General features: G+C 35.7%; 2 protein-coding genes across 4 annotated transcripts in view; one reads left to right on the top strand and one right to left on the bottom strand.

Annotated features, from left to right (window-relative positions):
• The window catches only part of slc30a2 (solute carrier family 30 member 2), a 17,338-nt gene extending 12,314 nt beyond the window's left edge, over positions 1 to 5,024 (bottom strand). Inside the window, exons 1-2 of one of the 2 annotated variants that reach the window (XM_015057788.1) lie at positions 4,748 to 5,024; positions 4,616 to 4,655 (exon numbers count right to left, since the gene is read on the bottom strand). In XM_015057788.1, coding sequence (XP_014913274.1) covers positions 4,616 to 4,638 — 23 coding nt within the window. In that variant the 5' untranslated portion in view covers positions 4,639 to 4,655; positions 4,748 to 5,024. Of the gene's footprint in view, positions 1 to 4,615 lie in introns of both variants that reach the window. The other variant, XM_015057787.1, reaches the window with a different exon arrangement.
• Positions 5,025 to 6,271: 1,247 nt separating this feature from the next.
• LOC106963065 (uridine-cytidine kinase-like 1) lies at positions 6,272 to 10,971 on the top strand. Of its 2 annotated transcripts, none has more exons than XM_015057777.1 (3): positions 6,272 to 6,636; positions 8,345 to 8,553; positions 9,254 to 10,251. In XM_015057777.1, the coding sequence occupies exons 1-3, from the start codon at positions 6,545 to 6,547 to the stop codon at positions 9,466 to 9,468; spliced, it is 516 nt and encodes a 171-aa protein (XP_014913263.1). In that variant the 5' UTR covers positions 6,272 to 6,544; the 3' UTR covers positions 9,469 to 10,251. The 2 variants fall into 2 exon arrangements, with proteins under 2 accessions (XP_014913263.1, XP_014913264.1); XM_015057778.1 differs by lacking the exon at positions 9,254 to 10,251 and adding an exon at positions 10,805 to 10,971 and having other exon boundaries at positions 6,305 to 6,636.
• Positions 10,972 to 11,659: the final 688 nt, after the last annotated feature.

Below are 11,659 nucleotides of genomic sequence, written 5' to 3'. Positions count from 1 at the left end.
TATATATATATATCTCCCCCCTCCATGTATCCCCTCCATCACACACACACTCTGGTTGCTGGTCGTATCAAGTGCAGTGATGGGGGTGCAATGATGTCGCTAATGAGGTGGAAAAAAACTAATTTGGCAGGACTGGAGATAACCACACACACACTTTAATTCACACACTCCACGTTATCAGTGCAAGCTTTGCACGATTTCCCTTTATCACACACACACTCCTATCAGGGGATGTCCTGAATGAAAAGAACTAGTCAAGCAGAAAACAGATTCTGTTCAATTACACCGACGGGACAAGAAAACACACACTGAGCTCCACTTGATAGGATGCTGGATTTATTTAAATTATTTTTTACATATGGATGACATAACACTGTTTTGCAAATCTGTTTTGAGAAAAATGTGATCTAATTAGCATGCTTATCTTCCTACACAGTTATTGTTTTATTTAAAGAGACAGAATCTTTTATGGTTATTTATATGCTTGGCAGATTCTGTTTTAAAATAATATTTTAGTTTTACAACATGTTTCTTCTGACTGGAAGTAATATTAATGTTTTTGAGCAGTCCAATCAGAGTCCTGACTTTAAATTAATAGAAAAGCATGACATGTAGATAAAGATTAGGGGAATGGCATGGAGGCCTTCCAACCTCAAAGATTTGGAGGTAATCACCTCCAAATGGTTAAAATACCAGAGGAAACTTATTTTAAGAAAGGTTTAATTGCTCTGGATAGGTTTTTCACATCAGTAAATTAAATCATAACTTGAAAACAGATTTTTGTATTTGCTATTTAGACTATATTTGTCTTATTTTAAATTTTGCTTGATGATCTGATTGGTCGGTCAAAAACAGAGGAGGGTAAATTCATTTTTATTGAGCTGTATATAATTTTAGATGTCTGCTGTTGTGTAGCTGCATAACTTGCACTTTGGTATTTTGCAGCTGCAGTGAAGCAGCACTGGCAAAGCCTGCAGGCATCTGCAGAGTGGTCAGGACCTCAGAGGGAATTCACCGAGCGTCACTGTTTTACAGTGAAGAAGCAGAGTGGAAAAAGCCTGTTCAATAGTTCAGTGGTTTTACATCTTCAGAGGCACATTTAGGTAAACTGAAGTGTTTTAAGTGTCAAATATCGTTCGTTTGTGTCTCAAATCATTTGGAGATTAGATAAATAAACAGTAACCAAAAGATAAACAGTATTTATGGTCAACAATGGTCGTGTGCAATGGCCAAACAGTTTCACTCTAAATATTGGTATCAAAAACTTTCTTTAAAACATAAGAAATTGAATATAGATTTGTATCTTTACTCACAGACATTAGCAGAAGGTGGGCAGATCAATCCAAAATATCGATAATATTGATGCCAAGTTGGTATCAGTATCGGATTGATGCCAAGTTAAAAACTTTAGTTTGCATTTTGTTTATTTAGCAAACACAAACACAAATAATGTTAAAATGTTATTAAAGTATTTTGCAGACACATAAACTTTGTACAAATTCTCTCTCAGCTTTGAACAAAATAACTGAGTGGAAAAAAAAGTCACAAAAACACCTGAAGGTCAGAAGTTTAATGATAATAAAAAGTATCGGTGCCAGTATTGGCGATACAGGCCCTGCAGATACTTGGTATCGGATGGATACTAAAATATGCAGGATTTATTAAATTAAATAAATTTATTAGAATAACCAAAAGAGAACTGAGAAATATCCTTAAAAACAAAGGATTTAGTTTCTGCATTTTGGGAGAAAGACAATGAAACATCCAAGTCTTGGTACTTTCATCTTTACTATCTTTAAGCACCTGAGTTTTTATGTTTATGTAGCAAAACATGATCAGGGAAAATGCAATCAGTCTATATATCTAATAAATATTATATTTATCTGCTAATCAGTAATCTTTAGGCTTTTTCTGACTTTTTTTCAGACATTCAGAAACAGCAAAAATCCTCCATAATGAAATGAAACCTCAGATGTAAATAATAATGATGGTAATGATGGTAATTTAATAAATAAATTACTTAAATTACCAAAGAACGGTGTGATTGTAAAGGTAAAAAACATGAGAATCTCACAGAAAGAAGAAAAAAATGGAACATTGATGTGTTTTTTATGTGCTGCTTTAGTTTTAATCGATAGCTGAAAAGGATTTTCATAATAAAAGTCCATTTAAACCACTTTGTATATAAATCCACTACAAAGGATGTATTTAAAGTTTAAACAGCAGCTGTAATGAGAATCTTTCTGCTACTGATTGTACATCTTTGAATTCACATTTGATGTTTGAAAGGTTGTAACTTAACATGTGTTTAAGTTTGTAAACCCAAGCTTTGTTTGGCAGAGGTTTTAACTTTGTGCATTTAAACCCGAGAAAAGACACAAACATTTTGAGCTGCTAAGTTTTGTTTTGCTCCATTCTGCATTAAGTGCATCATGGAACCATTGTTGGGTTTTAACAATCAGTTCTGCTCCAAAATCAACACAAAGCAAATAAAAGGCAAAATGCAAACCAAAAAATACATACCGTATTTAACTATACAAATGCAAGTCCTGGTTTATTTTTTGATTGTTGGTTGTTAAAAACTGAATCTTCAGAAAAACATACTTTGGTTTCCAACAACAACAACCTGCAATTCTCTTAATTTCATATCCATAACAATTTAAAGTATAGAAGGCCCAGAAAATTTACAGATGCTGTTAATTAGAACACATTTTTTCCTGTTACACTTATTTACAGGAAAAACACAACATTTTTCTGACTTTCTTACAAAATAACTATAAACTACATATTTTGGGGTTTTGAACGACTATAGTCAGACAAAGCAAGGGGTCAGCCCTAACTTATGCTAAATAAACTTCCTATTCTCAAAAGACTGTATTACATCTTGTATTACAAAAAAAGTCAATATGTTCCTTTTTTCTTCAGTGGCAAAATAATGTCTACCATTTTTTTAAATATTCCAGCTTTTAAATCATGACTATTATGAACATTGGTTGATTTAAAAAGCAAAATATTTTAGCAAAAAATGAGCCAGTTTGCAATATGTTTTCATAAATATAAGCGACTTATTGAGTAAAAAACAAAAATCTATCCATTTATCTATTCTAACAATTTGCAGGGGCTAAACTAGGATGTGCTAACTCATAATATCATCTATTTTTGGCTCAAATATATATTTTGTTATTTAATCAGACATAAATTTGATCCTCCCACCATAATGGTATTTCTAATAAAACTCTGGCTTTTGGTTTAGTTGTGCCACCTTAAGGTCCTTAGCGCCCCGCTGGCCCTTTAAAAAACTCTCTAGACGCGCCCCTGGTAAAAACCACAGGTTGTTCAAGTGCAACGTCTCCACCTATAAAAATTATGATAGTTTCCTGTTCTGCAAACTGGGCCTTGATGTAAACATATTATCTTGATTAAAATTCCCCTTTATAATTTTTGTCCTTATTTTCTGATATTTCATTTAATATCATGAGCAGAATTCCGACTCAAATATTCAGTTTGTTTTCGAAATAGGACAACTTATACGCATTTTCACATCTGAAACATTTTTTTTTTTAATCTATTGGTATTTAAGAATCACTATCAATTACAGGGAAATATTTGACTTACTGAAGTATGTATTTTAGTCGCCCCATGGACCTTTTTCACCTAAATAAACAAAAACTACAAACGATGACTCAGTAAAGGCGCATGCAAGCGCGCAGGAATGGCGCAAATGGTGCGTGAAATCCCAAACGCGGCGCCATATGCTCAACTGTCTACCTCTCTGCACCTCTGCTTGATGTCGACAAACAAGAGTTGATTCCTCTTTTGGGGGCCTCGATGCTTGCAGAAAAAATTAAGGGTCTTGCTTTCTTAGGACAACAGAGTTTGTTTTTGGGAAATAAAAAAGTTAACCTCAACATGAAATAACTTAGCAGGATTTACTGCCAACAAAATAAAACATTTATTGGTCAGATGGTGGAAACGGACTCAAGATGAGGCCTGTAAGGAAAAGTGATCGAAATTTGTGTTTAACATTCAAAGATAAACATATTTAAATTAAAATCTCTAGAATATTCTCTTGTTATTAATTTTGCGCAGAACAAATCTGACACTTCTCATCTTCAAAATCAACTAATTTCATTTCTCCCGCCTCTTTGTTCCTTTGTATCTTTACATCTTAAGCAAAGTGAGGATTTGCTTCGTGCAGCTCCTCCTGCAGTTTTGGCTGACATGCGGTCTGGACGTGCACGGATCCGCCGCATGCAGCGCGCTCCCTCTCTAACGACAGATGATGAGTTTTTAGCGCTGCTCAGTGAACTGGCCCCCGGGGCCATTTGTCACAGGCTGTCCAGAAACAACTCAAGCATGGAAATGAATTTGCTCATTCACATAAAACAGCCCGCGTCAGCCATACTGAACATGCAGCACAGTAACAAACTGCGCACCGCACGTTACGCCCAAGCTGCGGGACATTTCCGTGCGTGGATTTGTACGAAGTTTTTTTTTTTTTTTTTTTTCTTTTAAAATAACTCATTCACCATGTCTCACATTTTAAGCAAGTGTTTTTCTATCAAATGCGTGTAAAATTGGAAATTATTCTGTGGATATTGAGCTATTGTCTCACCTTTGTAATTTTAAGGAATACATCTTCGCGCTCTTCTCGTCTATCAGATGGGATTTCTCTGAATTAGTCGGAGGATTATCCATTTTTATAAGTTCAGACTTATATTTTCTAATGTAAAAATATTTCTTCCACCTCCTTAGTCGAGAATCCGATTTCCTCTGATTTTCAGTCGACGCAGAAAGTCAGCCAACACCTCATATTCTGGGATCTGTAAGTCTTCAGGACAAATCCGTAAATTCCTTCATTGCACCGCTGAAGCACAAAAAAAAAAATAAAATAAAAAATTTTGTTTAGTTTTCTGTGAGTTTTTTTTTATTTTTTTCCTTTTAAAAGAAAAAAATCTTGCTGGACTTGAAGCCTGTAAAGAAAAAGCTGCAGCAGGACTGAGGAGTGAGGCTCGGCGCGCTGCAGCTGCTGCTGCTCCTGCAGAGTCTGACTGATCGCAGGACACCTGAAGTTAATGGGACAGGCGTCAGCATGCGCGAGCGTCACTTCTCCACACTATGATTGGACAAAAACACATCAAATCTACATTCAAAATATTTATTTAACAAATTGCACAAGTGGTACAAATAATTCAAGTAAATCTGAATTACATTTATATCTATTGTTCCATCCAATGCATGTCATGCTGCAATAAACTTAACCCTTTTTTTCTTGTTTCACCTTGTTAAAACTAAAACGTGAAGGGTTTAAAGTATATTTTCAATTTCAGTTAGAAATTGTATCAAATAACCATTTGATACAGATCGGCCTTATTGATTTATGTGTATAAAATTATAATTGCATTGCATGAGTAAAAACATTTTACCAAATGTTTTTATGCCTTTTTGAGATATCAATGCTGTTCTTACCGTTGATTTCCTGATCACTCATCAATCAGTCTTAATATAAAACTCACTCGCAATCATTCTTACCAAATCAAAAATCAATTTAAACCTAATAATATGATTAAGCAACTACCACATTATCATACAATAGACTACAATCTAAACCAGTTTTTCAAAGTAAGGCCCGCGGGCACATGGAGGAGCACTAGGAGGCGCTGTGGGACTCTCAGAAAGTTGGAGGGAAGATGGAAAAAAAAGAATACCATAATGGTTTTTGTCTTTAATTTATCATAATCAATTTTGTTTTCTATTATTAAATCATCTTTAAAATAAAATGGAAGTTAAAATAATTGATTTAAATGTTATTTCTGATTACCATTTTCAGTCAATTTCATCAAGCTGCTTTGCTCTTCAAGCAAGTGTAGCAAGTAAGAAACTGAAAAGCTTCTGACAAGAAAAAGGTCAAATGAGAATTTCTTTTCTTCTTTTTCCAGCCCTATCAATTATGGAGTCTGGATAGTATTAATGTGTTTATTTATTGGATATAGCACTTCTTTAAATTAACTTATATTAAACTTAGACCTAATTAATATAAAACCTGAGTCAACTGGTTGTTTTGTAAATGTTCTTTATAAATGAAATTGATTTGATTTAACATCAAGTGCAGCTGGTACAAATGTAAAACTTTCCCAATAACCTCTCATACATTTTTATGTAGAATTTATTTTAACAATATCAAAATAATGCAAGTTGTCATGATGACTGCTATAATATAAATCTACGAAATAAATAGAGATATGACGGTTATTTGTATGTTACAATGGTCTGCCTTTTATTATTAACGTTTCTATCGCATACTCGATGTAGTTTACAAAAGAAATGTGGCCGAAAGTCTTTTGTTTGAAAACTCTTTAAATTGCCTTTTTGTTCTTGTAGTTATTAAAGTACGAAAGCTTTCATAATTCAATGTGCGTAATGTATTTCAGTCTTGCAGTTGAGGTTAAGTTACCGACGTTCTGCGAGTTCCACAAACACAACATCACTTTACGTCTTCTGACGTCATCACGCACCCAGTGTTTAGTTTCCGCGCCGAGCCGTTATGGCAGCAGCGATTATCCTCGACAGTAAGCCGGGCGAGCAGCCGACAGATGGGGGAGAGGACGCGGATAGGTCGATGTTGAGGACCGACAGGTGAGAAAAGCCTGTCGGGAGGATGGAGTGCCTGCTGCGGCTGTTGGATCCCTGAACGGATCGCTTTAATCCTGCTAACGCAGCTAGCTGGCTAGCTTTCCTTCTCCGTCAGATCCACGCATTGTGTCAGCGTGGCTGCTGGGAGAACAAAAGAAGCAAAAAAGACAAAAAAAAAAAAAAAAAAAAAAAAAAAAAAAATTTAATATCACTGCAGATATTCAACAAGGACGTGGTGATTTTTTTCATTTTTATTCTTATTTATTTTTATTTTTTTATGAATTAATTAAAATTCTTGGCCATCTCAGAGTAAATGCGCTTTGAGTTTTGTGCCTGGTTGCAGTTTCAGTTTTAAAATTAACATTTCATTCAATTCAATTTCTCTTCTAGAAAAACAATGTTGCTTTACCTTACAAAAAGCTGAATGTTTTCTGGTAATATTTTTACAAATAAATGTTGATGTTCTTCCTTTGAAGCTTGTAGTCATGTTTCTTAATTCACTCCACTGAAAGACAGCAGCATTTTTCTTTTTTTTATTTACAAAATCATCAGCACCACATTTATTGAAACTCCATAATATCTTTCAAGGTGCTGTGAAAAAGTATTTACCTCCTTACTTTTTTGTTTCAGATCAACTGAATTATAATCAGACAAAGGTGATCTGTGTAAATAACCACTGATGCTGTCATCCATTAGAGAAGGCCTGGACATTAAGGCTGAATAAAAGCATTTCATATGAGTCGATATATAGATAATTATTGATGATTATTTTTGTTTTAAATATCTGAAATTTTGCCAAACTGGTGGAATGGCCTTTTCTTTTTATCTACAGTTTTCACTCCACACCATTGTTTTCTTCTTTTTAAGCAGTTATGGTTTCACAGTGAACTTGAAACTGCTGCTGTGCAAGTTACTCAGCAGGTTGTTGCTAGGTAACCACAGATTGAGTGAGTAGGCTAGCTTAGCTCATTGTGAGAAGTTGAGAAGGTAAATCACTTCCTCTGCTTACATCTCCCAGAATGCCGTGGGGTTCTGGATCGGAGTTAAGTGAATTTTCCATATACACATTATTATATCTGATGCATTGTCTATTGACACTGATCACATGCAGTAGACACTATCTACATATTAAGAGTAATACTGCATTTGTCCTACCAACCCAAATATAAACATCGGGAGTTTAATTAGAACATGTGCTTTGGTTTTGCTTGTTTCTCTTCCAAAGAGAGAAACTTTTAACTGAAGATTAGTGCGATAACTTTCCACAAACCGAGCCAAGTGATGACAGCCTTACTCATGTGAATGGTGGCCTCCCCACTCGATATCACGCTGTTTCCTGGGCAACGGTGTGTTTTCCTGGGGAGGATCAGCAAGTTCTCCTGTCCTCTCCCTCAGTCACACCGATACCAAAGGTCCGACTGCGGAGAGTCCTCACAGAGACATTCCAGTGAAAATGTTTCTTTCTTCCTCTCTGCAGAACAACAATTTATGTGCAAGTCCACAATTTTACAATGTTGTAATATCAGCTGAACTTGCATGTACTTTGTAATACTTGAAATGCCTGTAAAGGAGCAGCAGGGGGTCACATATGAACCAAAAAGGCATCTCTGATGGCAAAAACATCCCATCCTATCCTCTTAGTGAACTGTACAACGACTGATAATGTTTTGGCGAGCGGTCTGCTTATCGATGCCTCTCCCTCTAAATGCAGCGGGAGCGGAGAAGATTCCATGGACGGTCTCTCCAACCGGGTCCCCTGCTGTCCTCTGACCCCATCGCTGTCGCCACGGAAACGGACCACGAGCCAGTCCAAGACAGAGCCTCCGCTGCTGAGGACCAACAAGAGGACCATCTACACCGCCGGCAGACCACCGTGGTACAATGTCACCGGGACCACCTTCAAAGAGGCCTTCGTCATCGGTGAGGGAACAAACGCCATCTGCTTCATAAACCAGAGTTCTCCTGGTGGTTGGTTTGTTCTCCAACTCCTACATCGTCACCTAAGACGCATTTAAATATGCTTAAAATTAATAATTTACGCAAATATTTAGTACTTTTCTTATAAACTACAATCTATGCACCAATCCGGTCTTAATATCTGATCAGGTATCAAATCTATTCAGTCTAATTCAACAAGAATTAAACTGAATTCTAGTTATTTATTCTACATTATATTTGAAATTCCTAATTGCACTTTCTGAGCCATTTAAAATAAGGTTTGTTACAGTTTTTTACATTTTACCGTAGTCAAACTGGAGATTTTATCATTTTCTTTTATTTTACTGCTAATTGCACTGACGATTAATCGATTACTAAATTAGTTACGATTATTTCAATAATCGATTTATCACAATTAATTTGATTAATCGTTTCAGTCTTAGAAGGAAGTTGCGCTCCTGTCTTCTTCAGAGGTTTTTGTGTTGTTTCCTGTGGTGGTTTTTGGTGCAGTGCCCCCACAGGCGAGGAGGGGAACAGGTTTTTGAACGGTTTGGTTTGTTTGACGGAGTTCAGTGTGAAAGTGAACCGCAGTGAAAATGTAACATATCATGTGTGAAAACAGTCTAATGTTTTTTATTGAGGCTGATAAAACCTTAACATTTCAGTTTTATTTTCCTCACAGGTGTCAAACTCCAGGCTTTTAGGGTCGGTGTCCTGCGTAAACCACATACATTTCTCAATAGAAGAATCTCAGTTTTCTTCACGTTGAGTTTCAGAATAGATAAACTGAAAAACCTCTGTCATGCTCAAACCTTTTTTTCTACAGATGTAAGTTTAGCAAACCGTAATCTAATGGTTTCTTTCTGTATGAGCCTTTATGGCGACACATCATGCTGATCTGCACAGTAAAACATCCGAGTCAGCGAGCTTCCCAGCAGCTGTGGAGTGAGCTCCAGGTGTGCGTGTTTGACATCCACGGAGCGCCGTAGCGTGAATAAACTCATCAGACCGGCGTGAGCGGCGGGAAGGAGAGGCGGACGTTCTCCTCAGTCTGCAATCTGTTATCGCCAATGGAGCGTAGTGACTGGTCCCAATTTCACACACGGCTGAAAGGAGCAGCGGAAAACTGGTCAGACTTTCGCTGAGGAAGATGTAGTAAAATTTGGTGCAAGATGGAGAGGGGAGCGAAAGAGGGAAATAATTACGACTAAAACCATAAAATGGGAAGAAAATAAAAGAAATTGAAATGAAAGGAGGTAAAACCTTGTGTCTGCCATCTTTTTTTAACAATTGGGTTTTTATTGCTAATAGAAAACAGGGTTTGTTGCGTTGCAGCAGAGCAGCTTTCACAGCTGGGTGACTTTAAAACATGTTTAGATGAAATAAAAGGAAAACGTGTTTCTACAACATCCCCACAGCTGTACTTAAAGATAAATACAAGCAGCATTTGTTTAGTCCAGTAAAATAAGTGTTTTGCTAAAAGTCACTTATTTTCTGTTACATATTTGTATGTAATTGTAATTATTTTGTAGAAATCCGTTTTATTTTTCTTTGTCAAAAAAAGCCACATTTTGACTGATTTGTGACAGCAATAAATACTGTACATACTGGTACACCCATATTTTATTTTTTGAAGTGATATGGCTTAAAAAATAAAATCTCAGATTTTTTTATACCAGATTCAATTTCCAATTTTAATTGATTTATTTTTTTTCCCTCAGTTGTTTTTAGAACAAATATACAAATTACAGAAATCTTTTTTCACATCACACGAGTCACATAATCAGGAAGTAGTTGGAGGATGATGGTTTTTTAAATGACATCACATGAACAAACTTTATTTGTGTTTCTTATGTAATGGAAACAACACAGTTGTGAAACTTTTTTTTTTTACATTACCAGAATATTGACAAAGTTTTGCATACATTCGTAATGGAAATGCAGCCAATGTCACACCGTTCTGCGCTAAACAGCACAAAGGAACATTGAAAGTCTAAGGAAATTCAAACTTTAGCGAATTTAACCTCTAAAAATCTCTCATCATACCAGTTTGCCATATCTGGTGTCTGTTGCTGCAGAACAACTGTAAAAAGAAGTGATATGTCATGAGTATATGATGAAAGTGTATTTAATTAGTTCTTGAACTAGTTTAGCATTTTTCTAGCAGCAGTGCTTTTCCACGTTTGTCTTCATTAATTAGAGCCGCTGCTGTTTGTGCTTTGTGCTCCTGCAGGTCTGTGTGGAGGAAGCGCATCAGGAAAAACCACAGTGGCCAATAAGATCATCGAAGCTCTGGATGTTCCCTGGGTGGTTCTGCTGTCCATGGACTCCTTCTACAAGGTGATTACTCTCTGCGTAATTAAAAAACAGAACCACAAGCTTTGATTCATAGGGTCTTCAGCAGTAAATTTGCAGATTCACTCTGAGCAATAAGACGCATTCGATAACTGTTTACCCCCAGAGTTCTCTGATAGTTCATTAGCTTTTGATTTGAAAACAAATGCAGATCATAAATCATATTCCACTGAATTGATTAACCTTCCCGCCCCTTTGCTGATTTCAGCAAGATGAACTGAAATCGATGATTTTTGGTTCCTTTCTTACTTGCTTCTAACACCAAATTAAAAATGTTTGTTAAATTTGTCCCTTTAATATGTGACTAAAGGTTACAAAGAGGAATATTGAAGGAAAAACATGCTGAATATTTGTGCAGCAGTTCCTGCAGCTCAAGATTAAACAGTCATTGACTGTGTTCAATATTAGTGTTTTATGATATAAAGCACTTTGAACTGCCTTGTTACTGAAATGTGCTTTACACATAAACTTCATTGATTTATCTACAATGCTGAGTTCTATTTTTTATTTTTTTGTAAATATAACTATATTTTCATACTTTTCAGGTTTTTAATAGAATAATTTGCTTTCAGTTTCCAGTAGTGTTTGCTTAGACTGCTCAGTTTGGAAAATATTTAGTTTGTCATAATTTTCAATCAAATGTGTGACAGAGTATGAAGAAGAATAAAAAAAATGGAGAATAAAGTAATAAAATTACAAGAATAAAATTGTAATGTTATGATTTTGTAATATT

This window comes from Poecilia latipinna, unplaced genomic scaffold (genome assembly GCF_001443285.1).
Source record: "Poecilia latipinna isolate Pla-1442-1.1 unplaced genomic scaffold, P_latipinna-1.0 Scaffold1491, whole genome shotgun sequence".
Lineage (NCBI taxonomy): Eukaryota > Metazoa > Chordata > Actinopteri > Cyprinodontiformes > Poeciliidae > Poecilia > Poecilia latipinna.
This window is presented reverse-complemented; position numbering and strand designations above follow the sequence as displayed.